This window comes from Anolis sagrei, chromosome 4, assembly GCF_037176765.1.
Source record: "Anolis sagrei isolate rAnoSag1 chromosome 4, rAnoSag1.mat, whole genome shotgun sequence".
Classification (NCBI taxonomy): Eukaryota; Metazoa; Chordata; class Lepidosauria; order Squamata; family Dactyloidae; genus Anolis; species Anolis sagrei.
Genome location: NC_090024.1, coordinates 184,949,329 through 184,975,327, shown reverse-complemented (window position 1 = coordinate 184,975,327; position 25,999 = coordinate 184,949,329). Strand labels below are relative to the sequence as shown.

Sequence of the window (25,999 nt, the reverse complement as noted above, 5' to 3'; positions counted from 1 at the left end):
TGATTTTTGTTAACGCAGTTCAAGGCTGTGTTGAGGTAAATCAGCTCCACATGCTTTGGGTTTAAGTGTCTGTGTAGATGTGCCCCTACTCTCTAGAGCAGCAGAAAACAAACTTGTCCCATCTTTGATATGACATTCTTTAAAATGTTGAAACATAGCTATCACATCCCCTCCTAGCATTCTGTTCTCCAGTTTAAAGATATATTATCTCCCTAAACTACTCATCAGATAGCATGGTCAAGACCTTTGACCATTAAGGAAAAATAAACTTCACACACCTCCCTTTCAGTCCCAACCAGTCATCAATGTATGTAGAGTTAATATACCTGATAGCCGCCTTGGCAGAGGAAAAGCACCTGGACCTTTTGGGATTAGAATCTATAAATCCTAGTTCCTATATTAGAAAATTCTATCAATTCCTTTGTCATTCACCAAGCGCCATTTTAATTTCAGAGAACACAGCTTCTGGGTTTGTTGGTTTTTTCATCTGGATTCGTTTCCTCTTCCCTTCATGTGCCTGGTATTAAAAGCAAGATCTGAGCATAGTTTGCCTACAAAAAGCATTATTGTGTTGACATTTGAACACACACAATAGCGGTGAAGGTGACATTGATGAGCAGCCATGGGAAAGTCTTTTAAAACTGCCTTGATTGTCTCTGTTGAAAACAGAGTAGACGTCAAACCTCTTTGATTTGACCCATGAGAACAAAAGGTACTAAGAAAAGAAAAGGGTAAATATTGTTTTCAAAAAGGTTCTTTCTGACTGATAAAATTCCATTTCTCCATCTGTGTACTTGCTTTTAGGGGATTCCTCACCCTGGAAATAACATTCTCTAGCTGAAGTTGCTTAGTTATTATTTGCACCTTTTATCGGACAGATGTGTGGAGTTGCATTCTGCAAAGACAGATAGACATGTACTTTGTATCTGAAAACAAGTCTTTCAAATTCAGCCTCAGAATTAAAGGGATATGTTGGTCCCACTATCTTATACGATTACTTCCTTGGTTACTATTTTTAGAAATCTGGAGGCTGGCAGGGCAGAGCTGAGAGTGAGAAGGTAGAACATTGTTACACATTTACTTTGAACATACCAGTCTATAATTCCAGAATGTTCAGAGTTTTTAGTTGCCCTTTTCTCTGTGCCAACTGATTCATACATTCAAACAAAAGGTGTACAAGAAAAGCCATTTTAATTCTTTGGGCCTTTATTATCAAGAATTCGTAAGGAAGTTGGATCCATGTTTAATTTTTGTTTGAAAATATACATTTTGAAGTTATAGCAATGCGTCTTCAGTAATTCCATGTTATTGAACAAAGTGCTACTGTAGCACAGTGGTTAAACTGCTAGCTGCAGGAAATCTGCTGACCAGAGGATTGGCAGTTTGAAGTTGTGGTTAGCTCCTGGCTGTCAGCCCTAGCTTCTGCCTACCTAGCAGTTCAAAAGCATGTAATGTGAGTAGATCAATAGGTACCGCCTTGGCGGGGAGGTAAAAGGGCACCCCATGCAAACATGCCAGCAACATGATCAGAGAAGTCTATGGACAACAGGCTCCTTGGCATGAAAAAATGGAACAAGAGCACCTCCCCATGACCAGAATTAACCACCTCCTGACCTCTGTCTGTGTATTATATGATGTTGTTTACTGTGTAAAAAAGCATTGAATGTTTACCTTATACAGTATATGGAAAGCTTTAATCCACTCTGAGTCCTTCCAAGGAGATAAAGTGGAATATAAATGATGATGATGATGATTATTATTATTATTGTTATTATGGCAGTTAGTAGTGTCAAATGTATTCATTCTAGAGTGTAGATGTGGGGGGGGGGGGGGGGGGGAGAGAGAAGATTATTGTTGCCTGGTAAAGGTTAATGAGGAGAGTGACTGGATGAGAAATACAAAATTGGTACTAAAATGGAGAGAAAGACTAGAATGAAAAGAGAAGAGAGTAGAGAAAAATAGAAAAAAATACAAAAGTGAATAGGATAAAGTGCTTCTAATCCTTATGGGGCTGGGTAGCATGCCCTTGTATCCACAGAGTGATATGTTTCAGGGCTTCACTTGGATATACATAAAACCACAAGTAATAGCAAACCCCATCAAATGAATAATGTCCAGTGGAAGTGTACCATAGAATCAAATAGAAGATATAGAAAATCCTAGAGGACAGAATTTTGTCAGAAACAGGTAAATGAAACCATGAGTACCAGTCCTTCAGATTCAGACATTTTCCTGTAGTGCTCAGAAGAAATATTTAAGACAAGGATGAGGAAAAATATGGCCCCAAAGATACTGGTTTGCAAGCTTCATAATTCTTCCTGGGTATCATGGTCTATTGTTACTAAGGCTGATGGAAAATGTGGTGCAACATCTTGAAAGCAATATGTTTCCTCTCCTTGAAATAAGATTTTAAGCTCTAGTTTCACAGAAATCAGTATTTTCTAAATATTTTTGTCATCAGATTTCAGTTTTAATAAACTCTAAGGAAATTCCTTTGTTGTTGTTCATTCGTTCAGTCGTCTCCGACTCTGCTTGCTTGGTAAGATGATAAAGAAGCTAATTTTTTTTTTTTTGCAACATGAGCATAATTTATACGCTTCTAATATTGCATCAGTATTAACCCAGTATTTCATATAATTACCCTCCATTTTATATTATTTGGGCTACTCAAATTTTCTCTAAGATTATAACGTGTGAGAGAGGCTTATAGTTTATAATATACATCTTTCAGGCTAAATGAGATTAATTCTGAATCATGTCTTAGAGAAAGCCACTTAGAATTCACCACTTAAGCCAAAGTATATACTATCTTTTAGATATTTATCTGCTGTTCTATTGATCTATCGATCTGTTTTTAATCTTTATAGCCCACATGAAGCAGCTGATATTACATGCCCTCAGCTGAGTCGGATTTATGATGACCTTATCATTTAATTTTCTTAGCAAAGTTTATTCAGATAAGGTAATCATTACTACACTTTTCTAAGGGCCCTTGCACACAGCCCTATATCCTAGAATATCAAGGCAGAAAATCCCACAATATCTGCTTTGAACTGGGTTATCTGAGTCCACACTGCCATATATCCTAACTCAAAGCAGATAATTTGGGGTTGCATGCCTTGTCATGACTCAATGCTACAAAATCATGGGGTTGTAGTTTGCATGTTTTGCCACACTGGATTACAAATCCCAGGATTCCATAGCATTGAACTGTAGCAATTTGTGGTGACAACCTTCATTAATTCTGTAATGTAGATGCACCATGATAGACTATTATTTTTCCACAGTCACCTACCGGATGTTCACATCCATGTAGGGATTCAGACCCTGGGTCCCAGTCCAGCACTCAAATTACTACCATAGTCACAAACTACTCATCAACACAGAGTAAAGTAAAGATAAAAATTTAAGTCTAGACATGTCCAACTCTAGGGGGTGGTGCTCATCTCAACTTCTAAGCCAAAGAGCTGGTGTTGTCTGTAGACACCTCCAAGGTCATGTGGCCTTCCTGCAAAAGCAGTATCTATTGACCTACTTACATTTGAATGTTTTTGAACTGTTCACTCTGCTCCTCGCATTCGAGTCAGCAAGTTCAGCAGCTCAGCAATTTAACCTGCTGTGCCACCAGGGGTACCACATAGGCACCATTTATTTTATTGCATTGAAAACTGATTTCCTTCACATAGTGATATTTGTAACAAAAAAAAATGCCAATGCACCAACCCATACAATACTTCAGCTATTATATTAGCAAACCCTACCCACTCCCAACCTCACTGTGTCCTGCAATATGACCTCAGACCTGGGGCTTGTTGCTTTGTGCCTTCAAATTGTTTCTGACTTATGGTGACCCTAAAATTATCTTATCCCAGTGGGGTTTTTTTTTTTTTAGCAAGATTTGCTCTGCTGAGACAGTGAAAGTATGATTTGCCCAGGATCACACCAAGAATTTTGATATCTGAAAGGGGTTTTGAATCCTGGTCTCAGCCACTGGTTTAACCCAGCCACTTTTCCAAGATTAATGTCACATTACAGATGAGGATAGTAGTATCATATTGTACCTATTCGGATTAGGACCATAGGACATCTTGGCTTGTACAAGAGATCCGAATGTACTCCCACAATCATTTCATTACTTATATGTTTGTGCATGATGTTGGTCCACCCATAATCCAGATCAAGGAATCTATCATAGTGAGACATATGAAGAGCTGGACAGGCAATCGCTAAGTTCAAAACTGTTTCCTACAACATCAATGGCAATGCTGGCTGGAGTGATAGGTGCTGTAGTCCAGCAGATTGGGTATAGCATTGCATCTAGGCACTCTACTAATTTACCATAACAAATAGTCTAACACCCTCTAAAGCTATTATTTACATTCAGGACTGAGTGAGTCCTTAGAAACCTGAAAATCCCCTAGATGTTGCTATTAAAATAACAACAAAATCCTGCATGCCAGGCAGTGACATGTTTGCCCCAGATTTGCAATGTTGACAAAAGCAAAAGTAGGGTCTTACTTTGCCAGCACATGCACACTAGATACGCCCTTCAGCCATTTCTTATTAGCAAGGCACAGAAAAGACGCATAGAGGATCCTTCCTCTTTTCATCAAAGGTTCTCCTGAAGGGACAGCCAGTTACAGCTCCTTCATGATTAAACTAATAGGTTAATGGAGTGCCTCTATAAGAGCAGAGACTTGATCCCAGGCGTCTATCCCAAGATGCCAAAAGCTAAACCACTCTATCATTCTGTTAACTATGATACAGCTTCCAAATCTACACTATGTGAACCTACAGGCAAAATCGGGGTATTCTTCTCTTCCTTAGTCACTCCAAAGAAAGGAAGATAGGGAGAAATGGCTCCAAGGACACACATAATAATACCCAGTGCTGTAATTGTCAGTTGGTCAAGCCAGTTTTTACAACATCCTTCCCCCACCCAAGCACCTATAAAGTACAAATTCCCTCATCCCCAAGTAGCATATTATCAATGGTGAAATTGTCTATACCAGAAAAATAACACAGCTGCAATTCTGCCCTAGAACTGCCCAGAATTTCCCTGTTTGTGTCACACTTACTTGCAATGCATCACAGTGACATGGTATTGAGGGCTACACATTTTGCCTGGTCAAATTCAAATTGGGACCATTCCCCCCCCCCACCTTCTCCTCAGGGCTGCCAACTTCTCCACAACCCAGTCCAGCCATGAACAACCACCAATGTGACGGTAGATCAGGGACCTCACCATTGAAAAGGCAAAATAAGTCACATCTTCCTCCTTGAGCCCACCAAAGCATCACCACAGCCTCCCTTGTAATGCGTCTCCACAGTAGAACCATACTTGCAAAGTTGCCAACTGTAGCATTCAGCCAGTCCCATTTTTCCCTTCTCCTTGCACTAGCCTTGGCCCAGCCCGTTCCATATAGTCCAGGCCCCTTATTGAAATTTTTGCCCCTGGCAGTTTACCTTGCATGAAGAAGAGAGCGGAACTGGTTTTAAATTGATTTTAATGTATATCTTGTGTTAACAGTTTATGCCTATGTTTTTATTTTATATTGTATGTTTTTGTATTATTTTGCATGTGTGGAAACTGCTCTGAGTCCCCTAGGGGAGATAGGGCGGTATATAAATAAAGATGGTGTTGATGATGATTATTATGCTTGCTCTGAGATCAGCAATGAGATGGAGGTAACCCAATTGACCCCTCAGCATTGATACCATGACTGTGCACATTCAGAGTAAACAATTTTACATGTGGGGCTCTACCAGGTGCTTGTTGGGGGAAAGAAGCGGCAATGAAGAGAAATATGTAATTTATCTTGACCTTTAAATGGTGAAGGCATTTTTTTTAAAAAAAATGTTGGTGCTTGCCACCCACCAGTCTGTCCACCTCACTCCATGTCACTCTGATCTAGATGGACACACTGGAAAAACAATGTCTTTCCCTCAAAATCGCAGAGCAAGAAGTGAGTTTTAATGCATTCCAGTCTAAAAGAAATACTTTCACTATTAAAGTGACTATATGTTATGTGTTCCCATAGCACCATAATGGACTGGATACTATTGTGTGTGTGTGTGTGGATGGGTGTGGGTTTTTTCTGGTGCAGACAACCTTTGTGATGAAAATTAGAACCCAACTGCTTGAGAGTTCACCAGGGTGGTGAAGAGTATGTAATTGAACAGATACATCCTTCCTTACTAAAACTCCTTGCTAATGGGTTGTTCATGTGATGGCTGTCATCACATAGCTGCTACTTCATGCGGAGTGGGTTCTGGTTTGCAATGACTTGCTGTAAAAGTCCATGTGCACTAAGCCCAGCAGTTTTTTTTTGTAGCAGCCGTAGACTGGGATAGAATTTAATAGACTTGTTTGTTTTAGCTTTATTGGCATTTCTGGGAGGGCTACAAAGAAACTGTTGACCCACTTCTCTTGGAATAATTTAACATGTCTTTTTATAAAATGTCAAGTGAAGAGCAACTGAAAATGCTTAATGATACATTATTAATAATTTGGAGATGTAAAAAGACACATGCATGCCCACAATGAATTCTGAGTGTTATCACAATCTAATTGGTAGGTAGTCTGGATAATATCTAAAGAGAGAGTGCAAAGACCATCCCTCATGCTTAAGAGACATTTGTGGGATGTAGATTTGTAAAACTTGTTTGATATCTATCTGAAGAATGTTATTAAATTCCCTATTGTTTTATTATTGATGATCAAAAATACAGTTTTAGATTATCAGTTAAAGGTTGATGATTAATTGTAGAATCAGCACAGTGTAACTATGCTTAGTACAACAGACTGACTATAGGTTGGAGTTGATGTGAAGACGCAACACAACAACAATGTTTATGTGCATGTTTCTTATTACCTATTTCTCCTATCTTTAATTGGATTCTCAAAGGGGTCTATGACTTGCAAAGGATTAAGAACTATTAATATACTATTGAGATACTAAGGACCTAATCACACAGAGGTCCATAAGCCAGGAGACAGTGGAGGAATTAGTCAGACAGCAGGGCAAATCTGTGGGTCAGTGGGGGAAACCATCGGGCAGTGCTCTGCATTGCCCCCTTACCATCCCATGCTGTTTCCCATCTGTCCCTAGCTTGGTCCCGTGCAGTCCCCGGCTTAGTATTTGAGAACATGGATAGTCAAGTCATCCCTATTCTCAGGGCGGCTGCTGAGCACACTGCCAAGATGGAGCCAAGATGGAACCCCACCGAAAGTAGCCCAGTGTCATGTGATGGGCTCAGGTAGACTCCAATCTGGCTGTATCTCAGCAGCATTCTAGGATAGGCAAAAAGCCCCATGTGATGAGATCCAGGTATTGCTTGGTTGACTTCAGTCATTGCATGGTTCTGAAAGGCTTTTGTAGCCTAAGTGATAATATTCTTATATCTTGAAGTTTGTCATGAATTTGGAGGTAATGGATACAAAACCTTAACACCAGGTTTGCCTTGTGAAGCTGAGGAGAGGCTCTTTTCTGTGGTTGCTCTTAGGCATTGTGTATGTATATGCAGACTCAAGTGCACATTGAAGTGTGAATTGAGCTGTACAACTTTGCCTTTTAGTGCAATGGTTGCATAACGCAACAAATGGAGTCTGCATGCTGAAGTTTAAAATACTCAGCCCAAATGTAAGATATTTGTCTTCATTTTTGTAATGTCTTTTTTTTTAATTGCATATTTATTTTCCTGCTGAATCTAAGAAAGAAAGTGTCATACAAGTTGTTCTTATTCTTTAATTCCCAGTGAGAGAGATGCTGTTTAGGGCAGTTTGGTATAGATTTCTGCATACTGCAAATTTCTTCTTTTTAATCTTTCTTTTTTGCTTGCTCATGCTGTTGATTTTTCTCTCTACCTTCACTTACTATGGAAACTAAACCACATCACAAAACAGCAACCACAACATGCAATATCATATCCTATAGCTTGAATGATATATAAAATTTCTTTGGGCATCTAGATTAAGGAGAGTTGAGTACACATAAACAGCATTTCAGTGCTTTGTAACTTTTTCACTTCTTAAATGGATGAAAGAGATAACTTTTTCATCCATCAAAGTAAGGGAGGGAGAGGAAAAAAGAAAGCTGCTCAGTGCTTTGGAGAAATCCTATAGTTCTCCTTTTAGTTCTTATTTTATGGTCATTGGGATACTTTATTGCTGTCAGCATTATTCTTCAGTGGACATCAGATCAAAATCAGAGTATGTGTAGGTGGGTGGGTGTCTTCTTATTATCATCAGTAATGCAGAACTGAAAAAGTGTTATATCCTCTTACATATAGACCCAGAAGCAATGCCAACTATCTCAGTAGTTCTCAACCTGTTGGTCCCCAGGTGTTTTGGCCTACAACTCCCAGAAATCCCAGCCTGGGGACTGACATATTGAGAACCACTGCTCTATCTGATATTTCTTTCATTTTTGCCCATAATCTATACTAATAAATTAATAGCCTGTACTAATTAAAACTCAGATTCTGCACAAAGGAAACTAGACTTTTGAAACTGGCATGCATTATACAAGAAAAGAAAATTTGCACAAATTTGACCCCCCCCCCCCCAATTTATAACTGTAGAACAACCCAGTGGACATGCTTTTCCTGGACAATCCCATACAAAAAGTTGCAGGAAGACAATTACATGCTGGAATGCTGTCGACTTATACATGCATATATATAGCATTTCCTTTAGACTCGATAATTGTACTTCTTTACTGAATACAATAAACCTATTCTGTCTTAAATTCTGTTAGTTAATCTCAAGTAAAGCACATTGATTCAATTATTGAATGGTAAGTTAAAACGTGATTAAATTCCAGTGGTTTCATAGGTCTACTGTAGTTCACACTAATAACACTATGTAAATTTTCTGTTCCTGGTTTGAAAATGTTATTCTTGTTTAGCTGTGTGGTGCTTACTTTGAAAGTAGTTGTTATACTCCAGAAACTTTGTTATTATGGCTGCCACTAACTATGTTGAATTGGTTAAGACTCTATGAGATATTCATTGAAAAACTATACAAAATGTGCTGCAGGATAACTGGCAAAAACAAAGTTTTTGCAGTTTAATAAACTTTCCCCATGTTTTATGATAGAACCAATTAGGAAATGACATTTATAATCCAGCAACAAAAATCGTGTTACATAATGTAATCATGTCACTATCCGTTTCAGTAGCATTGTAACTTTTCTTTGTTCAAGCTGTCTTGATTTCCCTTAGTTACAGGTGTGATCTTTCTTATAAGTCTGTCAAAGTTCAGAGTTCTCTTGGTGAGAAATGTCTATATTCAATTTAAGCATTAAATTGAGTCTCTCCCCTTATAAGAATTCAGTTATCATGTGTCCAAATGTTTATTGAGTAATGGTTACAAAAATGAGGTGTGTTTTAATATTACCGCTCATCACAGATATAGGTCCCCAAAGTCTTGCCCCATATCTGAAGATAACATTTAAGACTCCCTTTGGCTGCCTTCAGTTTCTCTAATGCCGTAAAACCTATATTTGCAAAATCAGCATTCCCCAATTCCCCCACCCCCTGCATCTCACTTCCTCACAGTGGTAACAAAGGAGCATGAAAAGAATGTAGAAAAAACCAGAAAGCACTATGGGATCATGTGGAGAATGAAGTGGGAAATTAGTCCTGCTCAGTGCCTCAGCAGAAGCTATTAGCTTAATTACATCTATGAGCTGAGCTCCAGAATAACTCATGAACTGACAGAAGAAGAAGCTTCCACAACTTTAGGAAGGCCAGTTGGCCTGCAGCAAATGTCTGCTGTAGCGGGAGATGCCTTTGACAGGCAGGGAGGCCACTGCAAAGCTTGGACAGTTGCCTATATGAAGTAATCAATTACCAAGCAAGTTCTGAGACCTCGCAAAGTGGCCAGTAAAAATCGATCACGTACAGAGTGGCTAAGTTTTGTGCGGCAGCTATAAGAATAAATAAAAATAAAGGTTCATCACACTCGAGAATGAATCCACTTTAAATCTGGTTGCTGCCTCCTGCAGAATTCTGGGGTTTGTAGTTTAGGGAGGAACCTTTCACAGCCTCACTAAACTACAAACCCCAGAATTCTGCAGGAGGCAGAAACCGGATTTGAAGTGGATTCATTCTCTAGTGAGATGAAGTGGTAAGCAAGCAGTTTGTGGATGATTTTAGCAGATAGTGTTTTAACTTGCTCATTTTATTCTTACTCATTTTATTACTCATACCCACAGTTTTTATAAGCATCACATATGAAGCTGTGTAGATCAACTCCACATTATGGACTTTCTGCTTTTAATGTTGTGAATTTTTGGTCTTAATGTTAACTTTAAAAAAAAAACCCTCTGTTAAAGTTTTACATTTTTGGTCTGTGACCATAACAATAAAAAATTCAGTTCATGGTAATTACAATGTTCAAAACTCACTTCTTATCCTTCAAAACTAGCTATTATTATTTAAATTACATAACAGATTAAATTTAATAACTTAGTTAATTCTACAAGCTACTAGGCTGTAGTACAAAACATGTTCTCTCCATCCATCTTGTTAGTTACTATATACAGTAGAGTCTCGCTTATCCAACCTTTACTCATTCAACGTTCTGACTTATCCAATGCAATCTGCCTCCTGCCTGGATCCACAGCTGTTTCAATGTTTTAGTGCTAAATTCGTAAATACAGTAATTACTACATAACGGTACTGTGTATTGAACTGCTTTTTCTGTTGACTTGTAAAACATGGTGCTTAATTTGTAAAATCACAATGTAATTTGACATTTAATAGGCTTTTCCTTAATCCCTCCCTATTATCCAACATTTTCACTTATCCAACATTCTGCTGACCCATTTATGTTGGATAAGCAAGACTCTACTGTATAAGTAGTTTGGGACTTTGAAAATAAAAATATTTTCTTTGTACGAAATATTCGATTGGTGGCAGGACCAAGAGCAGAGCCTCCCTAGAAGATCTTAGTCTTCACAGTGGTTCATAAAGCGAGATGCGTTCAAACAGGTATACTGGGCTGGGACTATTTAGGGCTTTATAGGCCAAAGCCAACACTTTGAATTGTGCTCGTTAACAAACAGGGAGCCAGTGGAGCTGACGTAACATGGGAGTTGTGTATTCCCTGTATGCTGTCCTACTTATTAACCTGGCTGCTAATTATGATCTGGTCATCGACTGTAATAAAGTTCACTTACTTACTTACACTCAACCTGGCTGTCTCTTGTTGGACTACTTGAAACTTCGGAACAGTCTTCAAAGGCAACCCTACATTCAACGCATTGCAGTAATCTATCCTGGATGTAATGAGAGCATGGACCACTGTGGCCAAGTCTGACTTCCCAAGGTATGGGTGCAACTGGTGCACAAGTTTTAATTGTGTGAAAGCCCCCCCTAGCCACCATCGCAACCTGAGGTTCCAGGCTTAGCAATGAGTCTAGGAGGACTCCCAAACTGCGAACCTGTGCCTTCAAGCCCATCTAGCACAGGATGTAACCCTATACCTTGTTCGGCCTTGCGACTGTGTACAGCCTTGCAAAGTTAAGAGGCAGGTGGCACAGAGAGGCTTCCATATCAGGATGGGGTGGAGTGGGGATAGGAAAGAAATATTTCCAAGTTCCTAACACTATTCCTATTCTCCAGGCACATCTAGTACTTTGAGGAGGTCCAATACATCTTGACTAAAAGCCGGAGCAGATTCACTGCCCTGATGCAGAGGTCACTGAGGTCTCTGTCTCTGGGGACAGTTAGCTTGAATCAAAGCCGGGAGTAATTGTCAGAACTGCTACTCTCCTCAGGTGTTAACATTATCAGCTATAGCCCTAGGGTGGGCTTCTCTCCATTCAGTAGTATCACTAAATTTAATCAGGAGCAATCCAAACCACCCTGCAGTGGGGGAGTTTACACTTCGGCACAAAGAGTGGTCATGCTTTTAGAGATGTTTCCAAAGGCCTAAACACTTCAATTTGGCCTTGCTTGTGTCTTTTTTGTATATAGCATGCCCAGAATTGTGGCGGTATGGGATAATGTATTGTTGAAATCCTTCATGGCCGGAATCACTGGGTTGTTGTAGGTTTTTTTTCCGGGCTATATGGCCATGTTCTAGAGGCATTCTTTCCTGACGTTAACTGCAAGAATGGACTCAGCAGCTAGACCAGAATGTAAAAAACCATTTTACTCTTATTATTGGTTTTTCAACTTCCCCTTTCATAATGCAGTGTGTGAAATATAGAGACAATATTGCTAAAATGAGAAACAGAGACTTTAATGTGCATGGTGAGAACACAAAATACACAAAGATTTTTCAGGGAGCATGATTGTATGATTGCTCCTGCAAAAGGAGAAAGAAAAGCAATATTGTTACTGTGTATTGATTTGTAGACTATATGCAAACTTTTATTTTATGCAATACAAAGGATGAACTATTAGTGCATCAAATAAGATCAACTTAAAACTATTTCTTAATATTTAAAAGACTGATCTTACTATGGCTCCTGTTGCACAGATGATGTTTGTTTTACATGAAATGCTAAAGCAAGACTATTTGTCCAGATCCATCATTATTTGAATCCACAGTGCTCTCTGGCTATAGGTGAACCACAATTCTAAAACTCAAGATCAATGCCCACCAAACCCATCCAATATGTTCTGTTGATCATGTGAGTTTTTTGTGCCAAGTTTGGTTCAATTCCATTGTTGGTGGAGTTCAGAATGCTCTTTGATTGTAGGTTAACTATAAATCCCAGCAACTAGAACTCCCAGATGACAAAATCAATCCCCCACCCCACTAGTATTCATATTTGGGCATATTGGGTATTTGTGCCAAGTTTGGTCCCGTGAAAGAAAATATTATCTCTGTATTTTCAAATATGAATTGGGGGGGGGGGGTGGGCAGAAAAGAGACTGGTGACAGGCTTTCTCTCACAGACAAATAAAAGTGCGTCTTTGAATTGACTACTAAAAAGCTAATTCCTTTGAACCTTATTTTTTAAAAATCAGAGTAAGCAGAGCAAAGAGCATTCAGCATATCCTTGATCACAGAATTAAAAGCTGTTATTTCTCTCTGTCCACATCAGTTATGTTTAGCACCAGTGAATCCATGTTTATTTATTCAAAATATTTACACTTTGTTGACTGAAGAAGGAGCTAAACACAATATATAATTAAAACTAATTTCCACAGAGTTGATGTGCTTGCCATGGAGGGATGCTGAAGTTCATTAACTGAGTCACTCTCCATATGCATCTGCTACGTTAACATGGAAACACAGAGCTTAAAATAATAATATGAAATGAATCTGGTTGTTCCCCCAAAGGATCTTCTTGTCACAGGCTCTGCATCTGCTGCTTTTGGGAAGGCAGACACTGTAAGGTATTGTCAAGATGAGCTCTCCATCCCATACAAAGAAGCTTCCATAGCTCAGGATTTCCACTGGTGTCCAAACCATATGGATAGTATGTCTGCAAAGCATAAATTAAACATGTAGTCTAATTTATTGATGTCAGTTTTAATTTACTGATGTTAGGTCTTAATTTGATGTTAGGCTTTAATGTTACTTTTTATATGTGGAGTTTTTCTGAGATTATATGTTAGTATTGTGTGTTTTATGTAGGCACTGAATGTTTGCCATTGTTATGTTGGAATCCACCCTGAGTCCTTTCGTGGAGATAGGGAAAAATACAAATAAAGTTGTTGTTGTTGTTGTTGTTGTTGTTATTATTAAGTTACTTTCTTTGGACAACAATTCCCAATTTTTTTCCAGCCAACATGGTTTCTGACTGTGCTACCGAAATAATCCTGTAGTCTAAAGAAGTAATTTTTCCAAGGTCTGATCAACATCATCAAGGGATCTGTCTGAAATTGATAACACTGGCCAACACACATTTAGTGCTTCAAATGTTAGCTGTTTTTGGGTATATTTTACCTGCTGATTCCAAAAAATAGCATGAGGGTTCTCCTGTCAACTCTATGAGATAAGAACATATACCATATATCAATCGTCATCTGCTCACCCATAGAAAATCATGATAACCATATCTAAGAAACTAGAGCTGCAGTCTATCCATGGCAATTTTCTAAATCAGAACCCCAAATCACTCCAGAAACAGGCCTAAAAACCAAGACACCAAGATTTCTTTGTGGAGCTGTGTAATCTACCAATGATGACAAAAGGAAAGTCAACAAAAACTTTTTAAATGATTGGAATTTTTATGACCCTCATTAAAAAGAAAGAAACTGTAAAGATGCTTGTGTGCTTTGAAGATTAAACATAATACAAATAGACGTATACTAGAAATAGACAACTATTTAGCAAGAGTGAGAATAAAACTATTTTATTGAAATTAATGTATTTAGGGAGGTAGGCAGGAAGGCAATTTTAAGTACATATTTTCTTTTTTCTTTTTACAAAATAATGTTAAAGGGAGGGTAGATTCGTTACTTTTTGAAGCAGGAGAGAAATGTTTTAGAGAAAAAATATAGTTTGATAATATAACTGAGTAATGATATTAATTTAATTTGAAAAATTTCATATGTATGATGAGACTTGTATTACAATAGAGAGAGGGGAGAGGGGGAGAGAGATGCTTTGAGCCATCAGTTATGCTAGTGGGATATTGGAATCCAAATATGGGATCTTGGGATCAAATCCTGAGGCTGCCGAGGAGTTTTCTTGGTGACCTTGGGCCAGTGACTTTTCCTTGTACAAATCCACCTTGGAGAATGTCCATAAATATAAATTGAAGTATCCTTTCCTGGAAGGAAGATCAGGACAGTACTCTGATAATATTCATCATCCTGTCCATTTTGAGCAATTCTTTATGCAGAGGCATGAGACACCTTAAAGCTTTGATCTCCTTTAAAGCTCCTTCTGCAAGATTTTCATACAGTGTCATAATCCTCATTTGCACCTCTTGACACTAAGAACATTTCTATTGTACATTGTGTCCTCACATTGTAACAGCCGAACACTGGGTGAAAAAGATATTCCATCCACATTGTTTCTTGCATTCCAGTGGGAAAGTAGAGGGGGATGAGTCACTTTTCCCCAGGCAGCTCAACTGGCAGTGTGACACTCACCATAACATGCAAAGAATGGCACACACGGGCAGCAATTGGTCATAGCATACCTTGTAAGCATTTCCATTGCAGAATTTCATGCCTGCATTTGCTTCTGAATTCTTTCCCACTTTCTGCCTCTTCTTGTTCATGTGATCTCAAAAGATAATGATTTTTTTTACTGTGAAGGCATCTAGTCAGCACATTGTTCAAATGAGCTAGAATGAAGGATAAAATACACCACAGACTGATACCTTAACAATTCACACTCTTGCCTGCAATGCATGTTATTCCAGAGGTCATGGAGGAAAAGAATAGCACCACTCTCCTGCTTTGTACTCTAAAAAATAGGAGATCTGCTTGCTTTCTTATATGTGTGAAGTAGTTCCTTTTCCTGAACATAACCTCCAATATCAGTTCTGAGGCAAAGTAGCACATGGTTAGCAGAACTTGGAAAGGGTACATTTTAACACTATAGTTCTTACAATCCTGATGTTGGCTGGGTGATTCTTGAAATGATTGTACTAACAATTGTACACATGAAAGAGGTCTAAGCTTTGGTAGACCATAAGCTGAACATGAGTCAACAGTGTCTTGTGGCAGCTGGAAAAGCCAATGCTGTATCAATTCTAGGCTGCATCCAAAGGAGTATAGTGTGTTCGGTTCTTCAGGTGTTTTGGACTTCAACTCCCAGAAATCCCAACCATCTTAGCAGTTTTCAGGAATTGTGGGAGCTGAAGTCCAAAACACCTGGAGGACCAAAGGCTGAGAATCACTGGTCTAGATCAAGGGAAGTCACAGTCCTACTCTATTCTTCTTTGGTCGAACCTCACGTGGAATACTGTGTCCAGATCTGGGCACCACCATTCAGAAAGAATATATTGATAAGATAGAATCTGTCCAGAGAAAGACAGCCAATAAGATCAAAGGTTTGGGAACCAAGTCCTGTAAGGAATGGCTTTGAGAGCTGTGTGTCTTTAGTTTGAAGAAGAGATGGGACATGAAAGCCATGTTTAAATATTGGAAAGAATGTCACATTGAGGAGAGGGCAAGTTTGTCTTCTGCTGCTCTAGAGATTAGGATTGGTAGAAATGGATTTAAATGGCATGAAAGAAGAATCCACCTAAACATTGGGAAGAACTTCCCAACAGTAAGAGCTGTGTGGTGGAGTCTTTTTCTCTAGGGGTCTTTAAGCAAAGGCTTAATGGCCATCTGTCAGGAGTGCTTTGATTGTGTGTTTCTTCCAACTTGATAATTCTATGATTCTGTAAAGAGTAATATTTCCTAAAATCTGCAGCAATTGAATGTACAGGATTGTAGGATTATGGACAAACATTTGTTTGCTTGTTTTTAATGTTGGAAGCTATATGTGGTAGGCTGTCATGTTCCTTTGGTTACAAGATATCTGCTGCTAACAAATGAAGAAATACACTTTAATAGAGTTCCAGTTGCAAACTATGGCATGTGACAAAAAAATCCCTCTTTGTGGTGCTGCTATTGTCATGAGTACTTGAAACAGTTTTGCGATGTCACAGGCTCCTTTTGAACTATGGCAAGAGAACGACACACTCAAAGATTGCACTCAGAACATTTTAAATGACTTTAATAGTTGAAAGTTGTTTAACATTTTGTTCTTTTTTTTTTTTTTTAAAGTGATTATTTCCACCCTTTTCCATGCAAGACTTGGTTGGTCCTTTTTACATTCATGTGAATGCAGTAAGGCAGGTGTGCTGGGCTTAACTGCATAGTCATCGGTTGTATATCAGGAAGATGCAACCGGTGATACTGGTGATTTGATGCTTACTGCTGATCATTGGGGCTCCTAAAGATAAAGATTCCTACCTTCTTTTACTCATGAAGAAGGATAGCCTGAATGGGCGGGCATTCGCATGTTCACTGACCACCCCTACTCCCCTCAGTGACAAAAAAGCTATATGCTTCAACTTTAAAATCCTCTCCATCAGGATTCTCAGAGTATTTCACCATCAAATCCCCCACTCCCTTTGTCAGATGCCTTCTGCACCATCAGTTCAGAACTGATATCCTCATTATGTAGCCCAGGAGGTGAAACATTTTCATGCTCTCTGCCCTAAACATTGATTTCCCTGGCAGAACCGAAGACTACCCAAGTGTTTATGAATGTAAAATTCCCAGTCTGCTTCTACACACTCAGCAAAAAGGTGCTCAGCAATTATCTCCTCTTGGCTTCTGTAATAAGCCTCAAGGCTGAGCAGTCTGCTGGCAATTTAACAGAGATGAAATATTCCTGGACATATGTGAAGGGGACACTTATTCCTTGTCTCCTTCAGCTCATAAAAATCCAAAATTCTCCTTCTTCTCACTGGATTTATTACTGCTAGATCTAGTTTAATTTCCTCTTTGCTAGATTGTTTTGTCTATAACTTTTGGCCCTATCTGCAGTGACCATTTTACTGTCATTTCTGTATTGAATACAGTGGTTTTACTATGGAGATGATTATATAAGAAATACTAGAAACAGTTTGTGGCTCAGATGGTAATGACACAGACCATTGATGTGCATTAAAGACTTCCTTTTGTGCACTTTTGTGGGAGTTCGTTGTTTGACCATCGTAGTTGAAAGCTAGCTTTATGGTGCATTAAATGGTCTATGTAGACGGGGTCTTCGGAAACATCCTGTCTTCCTCTGTCCCTTTGACCAAACTTACAGCCCACCTGATTGCTGTGTTGACTGCTCAGAGTCTCTCGATCTAACTCTTAGAGAGATAAATCTTAGGATTAATTTAGGAAGGTGCTGGACATCCACCCAGTTATTCTGTAACCCCTGAGGACTGATGACATATAATTAACATCTACTTTAATGAAGTACCTACAGAATTAAACACACAGCCTTCATGAACTCTCCCTAGGCTAGCTTTGTGTCAAGACAGATGTCCTTTGTCACTACACATAACCATGCAGAGAGGAAACTGGAAGTTTTAGATGCAAGAAGTTCTTGTCTTTGTATGGAATCTTTCCTTCCCCGTTTTCCTGTTTTTCAAAGCTACACTTCACTCTTCCTCACTTTTAATTATGTCCCCTTCATTATGTTTTGAAAGGTCACACCATTCCTGTACCTTCCAACTGTGTCCTTTGGTTGTCTCATTAAAAAAGCAAAAGCAGATGTGCTGATTTTGGGAATACCTTTATCAGGATGTACATTTTTTTTACAAACATAACTTTCCATTGTCTCAGAATTCTTCATTAATATAGAATTCACAAAACATAGAGTGTGGAGAAAGAAACAGAAAAGTCCAGAATTTAGGATTTATAGGGTAGACTCAAGAGGTTCTATAGAATTGTATCAGTTGCATACCATCTTAATAGTTATTTCTTCCTTCTAAAAAATCTTGGGATTTGTGAGGTGCTTGTAGGGTAACAAGACACCTTGAAAAAGGATAGGTTTGGGATTAAATCAAATTGTGTTTATAATTTTGATTGATACTCAGGTACTTTGGGAACTGCGATACAAGGCAGTGAACGGCAGCTCTCTAGCATGTAATTTTGAGCATTGCACCACACTACTAATCCCAGGATTCCATCTGATGGATCAATGCAGTAACTATGAAATAAAGATATATCTTTATTCATTCCAAGATGGAGATTATAGACTAAGCAAATTAGTCACCAGACAATTGCCACAGATAAGAGATTACACCCAGCATTTTAATCAACGAGGAAATGGCTGATCATATTTCAAACAACAGAAAGGCCAGCTTTCTCTTGTTGCAGATAAAGCACATCCCTTCCTGGGTAAACAGAGAAGGAGAATAAGGAGAAATATGATAACGTTTATACTAGCCAAGCTAGAGATTAATTTTAGATTGTGCTAAGGTTAAAAAGTTAATTGAAGCATAAATTTTGTACTATTACTTAGTAGCTGGGAGGAACACAGAGTCTTTTTTCAGACTGCAGGAAATCTATTTATAGATTCATTCCGAATGGCAAAATATGGCTTTCGCCAAAGCATATAAACAGTGGTGTCTGATGGTTCAAAAGTCAAAGGTACAATAAATCTGCTCTGGGATCTAGTCTTTACAGGTGCTATCCATGGTGCTAAAGCTATTTAAGGGGCAGGCTTTATCTCCATGCATAACTCCTTCTGATGAATACCTGAAGCAGATTCATCATTCAATTCAAGAGCAAACTACTACCCAGCACAGCATATACACATGGCTCTGGTATCTATTGGGATTTGGTTCCAGGTCCTCACATGGATTCTATAGATCCCCCAGTCTCATTATATTCAATGGCATAATAAAATGCCCCTAATAAAAATGGCAAAACAAAAGTTTCTGTTTTGAATTTAATCTATAGGTATATGTCCATATTTCCAGCTGTGGATGTTTGTATCCATGGATGCAGAATTAATGGATATGATGTGACAATGGTGAAACCAAGATAGCTGGATGTGAATTGCAGCTAGTCTTTATGCTTCCAGAAGTAGAGACCAACCACTGAGTTTTCATTCCACAGCAGTCTATACACAATTTTTCTTTGAGCCCTCATGGTGCTTATAGTGATGAGTAAGAATTTTGTTTTGAGTTATTTTTATAAGAATTTGCCCAGATTATTAAATTCCTTCATTTGAAATAACTCAACATTTTTTCCATTAGAGAACTCAAAATTGTTACACATGTCCATCCAGATGTCGTGCTTTGAGTGCTTAACTCTTAAATGTCTGGGTGTGAATCCCTGTATGTTTGGCCATGTTAGTGCTCAGCTAGATTTACCAACTCTTTTTTGCTGAGAGGCTCTTTGTCCTTGACAGCAACATGGCAGGCTGGTGGAAACGAGACACATTCTATAATGAGAATACATATTGAATTTGACCAAGGTAAATTGGGGATAGAGGTGTTCCTTTCAATCCACTTTTGAAGAATTGACCAAAATAGGTTTTTTTAAAAAGAAAAAGAAATAGAAATGTAAATGACTCGAGATTATAAGAAAATTGAATGTGGCACAGAGAAAATTTGAAAGATTCTTCCATCCCTAACTTTTTTTTTTTTGCAATCCTGCTGATCTCCCCCTTTTTCTCATTTTCTGTTTCCTCTCTTTTTAGTTTGGCAGAACAGAAGTGATCGACAATACCTTGAATCCAGACTTTCTGCGCAAGTTCATCCTTGATTACTTTTTTGAAGAGAAGCAGAATCTGCGTTTTGATCTGTAAGTGGCAGCTTGACTCTGTGGATCCTAGAGACTTGAATTTGGGTGTGGAGGTGATGTGAAAGGAATCTCAAAACCTGCTTATAGTGGATTTGATTTGAGTACCATAATGCTGCTCAGCAGGGATGGCTTGCTGAAGAAGAAGCATGTGCTTGGCTCTAGCTGGGATCTGTAAATGGAAAAGGGAGCCCCAACTGTATTGAAATTCAGCAGAGTTAGTTTCATTCAGCACGCCAAGGGCAGCAATGATTCCAATTAATCTCAGCATTATTGTCTTATCAGGAGAGTGTTTATCAGTTTTCTTTTTCAATTTATGCACTGTTCTGGGCTGAAATTGGTGTTAGAAAGTGACTCCTTACTTAGCAAGCTCTGCTTGCTTACCAGACCTCATGCAAAGGGTTCTGACATTGAAAATGTCTTAGAGGGTAAATGCAAAGCACCAAAGTTTACCCCAAGTTTAAATTTTTTTAAAGTGGCCTTGTACTGAGTTAGACTATTGTAAAGATGTTGTATAACCATGTATTGGCAAATCTATCTGTCTAGAGCTCCCTGAGGTTTCACGCTCTCTAGCTCTAACTGGAGATTTAAGACAATCTGGAACACATCTTCAGACAATTCCATGACATGCTCACCTTAGAGTTGCATAAGTTGGAAACTGCTTGAAGACCCACAACAACAATAGCAACAAGAACAACAAGAACAGATCTGCCATTCATTCATTGTTCTGGACAACAAGCTGAACATGGGCTAACAGTGTGATGCAGCAGCTAAAAAAGCCAATGGGATTTTGGGCTGCATCAAAGGGAGTATAGTCTCTAGATCAAAGGAAGTCATGGTGCCTTTGTCCTCTGCTTTGGTTAGACCTCACCTGGAATACTGTGTCCAATTCTGGGCTCCACAGTTTAAAAGAGACACTGACAAGCTGGAAGGTGTCCAGAGAAGGGCTAAAAGTGATCAAAGGTCTGGAGACTATGCCCTGTGAGGAGCATCTTAAAGAACTGGGCATGTTTAGCCTGCAGAAGAGAAGGTTGAGAGAAGACATGATAGCCATGTATAAACATGTAAAAGATATTACAAGGAAGAGGGAACAGGTGTATTTTCTACTGCCCTGGAAACTAGGACTTGGAGCAATGGGTTCAAATTACAGGAAAGGAGATTCCACCTGAACATTAGGAAAAACTTCCTGACTGTAAGAGCTATTCAGCGGTGGAACCTTCTGCCTCAGAGTGTGGTGGAAGCTCCATCTTTGGAAGCTTTTAAACAGAGGCTGGGTGGCCATCTATCAGGGGTACTTCGATTGTGCTTTTTCTGCATGGCAAGGGGTTGGACTAGATTTTGTGAAAGCAGAAAATTGCCCTTCCAGACATTTGGAGGTGACTTCTTGGCTCACCACTTCCACTTCTCCAAATTGGCAGCAAGTATGTTCACACAGAGTCAGGAGAAGCTGGAAATGACCCTTTTATTGCCCAAGTGTCTTTATTTAAGAACATTCATATTTCAAGTTGGAAAAACACATGACAATTGGACTTTGACTTAGGAAAAACCTTGCTATTTAATAACATCTATTTCAGCTTTTGTCTGATGGTGGACATATAGACTTAGAGACCATGATATGGCAACCCTAAGCCATCCCTATTATGGGTTGAGAGTCACCCAGTGGTTTTCCGTGGCTGAGCAGGGATTTGAACCCTTGTCTCCAAAATCATAGTCCAACACTCAAGCTACTACATCATATTGGCTCTTTCAAAGATCATATGCCCTACTTAATTGATTTCCTCAACTCAGTGTAAAACACTATGTAGAGAAATTAAGCTTTCTGTAAAGGTCTAGATTGCCTTTTCTTTGGTACTGCTCTGATTCTGCAGAGGGCAAAACATTCCCATTCTATATGGCTAAAATGTGACAAATGATTTCTGCTTACTTTCCCTGCAGTTACGATGTGGACTCCAAGAGCCCTGATCTATCAAAACATGTAAGTTAAGAGCACATTTCCTGTTTCTTTGTCCAATTATTCCACTTTCCAGATAATTACTCTTTGAGCCTCTGCTTTCTTTGTCTTCTCTGCATGCATAAGGAGCTGACTTATACAGGGTCTCACTATTTGTGCATGTAGCTCAGTATGATCTGTTTTGAAGGCTGTCCAAGAGCTCAGGCAAAAATCTTTCCAATCATTTGATACAAAATCCATTCTTAATTGGAGATGCAAGGGACCAAGTCTTGACCTGCATGCAAACCATGTTAATGATTTATTTATTCAAACTTGAAGAACAGCATTAATATCAGTCATTTTCTTTCTGCTCACCTTGACCAATATTTTGTTCCAGTTGTTGCAATACTAAAACAATTCTTTCTTTTCTCTACCCAATATGTTTTCCCATATAATTATTTTGTTGCCATGTAAACATCTTTCCGACTTTTAATTTCTCTTATTGAGTTACTTCTTCCTCATTTCACTCAGTTTCAGATTCTGTTTATTTATTCCTTTGCTCATGCTTCCTTTTCATCTCTAATTTGTCCATATTTGCCTCCTTGGTCCACTGGGTATAGCCAAGGTATGCAGTATTCTGAGCAGTTCCTGATTTGTTCCTGTGTTCCACTAATAATATTAATGGCACTCCTGCTGCTGTTATTGGTTCTAATAGTATTGCTCCTCAGTGAGCATGATCCTATACTTGTTGTACAGAAGTATAGTGAACTGGGTTCAGTGATGTGTTCTCTCAGAAAAATGTACATATGATTGTATACTGTCTCTCTACTGTCCAGCCATGGACCAAGAGAAGTAGAGCTTATGGAAGTAGGAGGTGAATACAGACACTAGTGAGAAGAGGCATTATACTTTGCAACAGCTGGACTCCAGGGGCAATTTCAGAAGATGCATTTTTGCCAATGCTCCATAAGCTGTACGTGCAGAAAATAATAATAGTGCACTGCTGTTAGAGATACGGCCACCCTTCCATTGGGCACACCATGCTAAAGCATGTGGTTGGCCTAAAAAAGACCCCAGGTTCAATCTTTGGCATCTCCTAGGAAAGACTCTTGCCTGACCTTCTGGAGAACTGCTGCCAGACACTGTTGGCCAGACTAGGTTAGAGGAACCAAAAGCCTGATTCTGTCTGAGGCAGCTTCCTCTGTTGTTGCGTTCTTTCTGTGGAACTACAAGGCTGTGGAGTATGACCTTACCTTAGGTTAATGGTTAATCTCTAATGGGATGAGAACCCCTTCCTTTTTATTTCATACTCCCCCTGTAATGTCCGAACGTATTCTCCCCTATGAACCATCTAGGTTGTTAAGATCGTCTGGAGGAGCCCTGCTCTCGCTTCCACCGGCCTCTCAGGCGCGTTTGGTGGGGACGAGGGACAGGGCCTTCTCGGTGGTGGCCCCTCGACTCTGGAACTCTCTCCCACTGGAGATCAGGACCGCCCCCTCCATTCTGTCATTCAGAAAATGGGTGAAAACCTGGCTATGGGGTTTGGCTTTCAATGAGTGAATCAATATTTCTGTGATCGGATAGATGACGATGAATGATGGACAACGAATTCACTATGACGACTGACCATTGTTATTATGTGATTGCATTTTGCTATTATAAAGTTTTAATTGAATATGTTATATGATGTTTTTAATGATTGTTTTGTGATTTTATTGTTGGAAACCGGCCCGAGTCCCCCGATAGAGGGGAGAAGACCGGCATACAAAATTGCTAAATAAATAATAAATAAATAAAATGTCTGTAAAAAAGAATTACATAGGATGAATGAAAGATTGGTCTTTTTATGAATTGTATTCAAAAAGTGTGGGATTTTCTTGCCTTTTCTTTCTTTCAAGGGTATGAGCCATCCCTCAAAATATATAAGGCAGTTCTCATGAAATAACATTAGTTTTGATTTCTAGCCAATGTACTTGTTTTACAGCTGGCGTTTGTTTGCTTTTAGAAGACCCACATTAGACTCAGTCTGTTTGTTAATTGTTGCAAACTTTATTTACTTTGCACTTACTTTGTTGGTCACATTGTGGTCTGAGATAGTGTTGGTTGCATTTTAATTTTCCTGCTATACTTGCAGTATTACTTTTGATAGTACTCTATACATGTTTTCATTTTCATTGTAAATTGTGGTATTCTATGTAGTTCTGTGTTTTTGCATTCTTATTCATTTATTATCCCTCTAGGTTGTCAATATTGTTCCACTTTATAATTGTTATTATATTCTTAACCATTATTTTGACTCATGTAAAGAAATAATCACAGAGAGGCTGAATATGTTAGTTGCATTTCCCGAGACATATAGAATGAAATCAAGCATTTGTCCTAAAATAAGAATAGAATCATTGAAATGAGCCTGAGAGTTCCTATTTATTTCAGTGTTTTTAATGTACCATCTTAAACACACTTAGTCCCAGCTGATTTTAAAAGCTAAGTGGGATCAGGCCTCTGGGAAAGCTAAGAAACAATCCTGCCTGAAACCTTTGGCAAATGCTGCCAATCAGATTTGAGAATACTGATCTAATGGATGAATTTACTATAAGATAGCTTCCTAATGGGTATACTTTATGCAACTCTCCAGGTGTGGGTGAGTTGAAATTGGTCACTTTTTATAACCCTAAATCTATTTAACATATAACCCTCAAGAGACTCCCCCAGATTTCCTCCTGGGTTATACATTTATGCCCGAAGGAAGACTCAAAAGCTGGGTTGCTCGAAATGACCTGCAACTGAAAGGCCAACCTGGGAATCCCTCCTCCAAGCTGCATGACTTGAAGTAAGGATTCAGCTTTCAGCCCATCCACAAGTAAGGTCTCCCTCCCTATCCTCCTAGCTGTATGACCTAAAGAGGCAGTTCTAGAGCATTTCCATTTATCAAATGGGTGCAATAGATGTTCACAAATTTCTGTTTCTCTCCTCCCCGACTGTCAAGTGACCACCACAAGCCAATGGGCACAGTCTCTAGTCAACAGTATGTGGTAGGTAAAAACCTGTGGAAAAATTCCAAAGTGGTCCTGAAGCAATCAGCAACATTTACACTGTGTTAGAGGTGGGAGAGTAGATCAATTACTTTAGAAAGAGAGGAGTTGGCAACATGGACTTATAAGACGTGCAGCTCTGCCCCGAGGCACTCTATCCTGGTGCATTGCATCATGATATGGCCTCTTTCCTCTGGAGGCTATCAAAGACCACAACTCTGAGCAGCATGGTATACGAGATGGATTTTAGCTAAGGCTGCTGCAACTTACAGTTCAACCACATCTGAAAGGAAACATGAATTGTATACCAGACTTCTCTGATCATCTCAGCGACTTCCTGATAACTTTTCAACTCAAGTATTCACAGAGACCAGGAGAAACAACCAAGATGGGCTTGTGTTAATTTCTAATTGTGGTATTCATTTTCTTCATCAGGATTTTCTCGGTCAGACATTCTGCACGCTGGGTGAGATTGTTGGGTCACCGGGAAGTCGCCTGGAGAAGCCTTTGATGTGAGTGCCCAGCCCATGCTGATGCAGAGGGACTGCATGCCAGCTTAGCTTTGTTGTGGTTGCTAGTGGCATTTCAGCTCTAGGAACTTGGCTGCATTTTGCTTTGAGTGTTCACAAGATATTGAGTGAGACAGAACATAGTGAGCTGTTATAGACTGATAGCAAAAGGATCACACAAACCATATTTCCAACTAAGAATTCTCAAAAGGTTTCCTCCTAGGTTCACACTTTGGAAAATATAAGAATGTGCAGCAGTAATGTCAAACCTCTCAGTTTAAATTAAAAAACACAAACACTGT

General features: G+C 39.0%; 1 protein-coding gene across 2 annotated transcripts in view; it reads left to right on the top strand.

Moving 5' to 3' along the window:
* CPNE5 (copine 5) overlaps window positions 1-25,999 on the top strand; it is a 199,873-nt gene that overhangs the window by 72,603 nt on the left and 101,271 nt on the right. For both annotated transcript variants that reach the window (XM_067467959.1, XM_060773230.2), the window contains exons 4-6: window positions 20,126-20,229; window positions 22,162-22,201; window positions 25,624-25,700. In XM_067467959.1, the coding sequence (XP_067324060.1) occupies window positions 20,126-20,229; window positions 22,162-22,201; window positions 25,624-25,700 (221 nt within the window). The remainder of the gene's footprint in view (window positions 1-20,125; window positions 20,230-22,161; window positions 22,202-25,623; window positions 25,701-25,999) is intronic.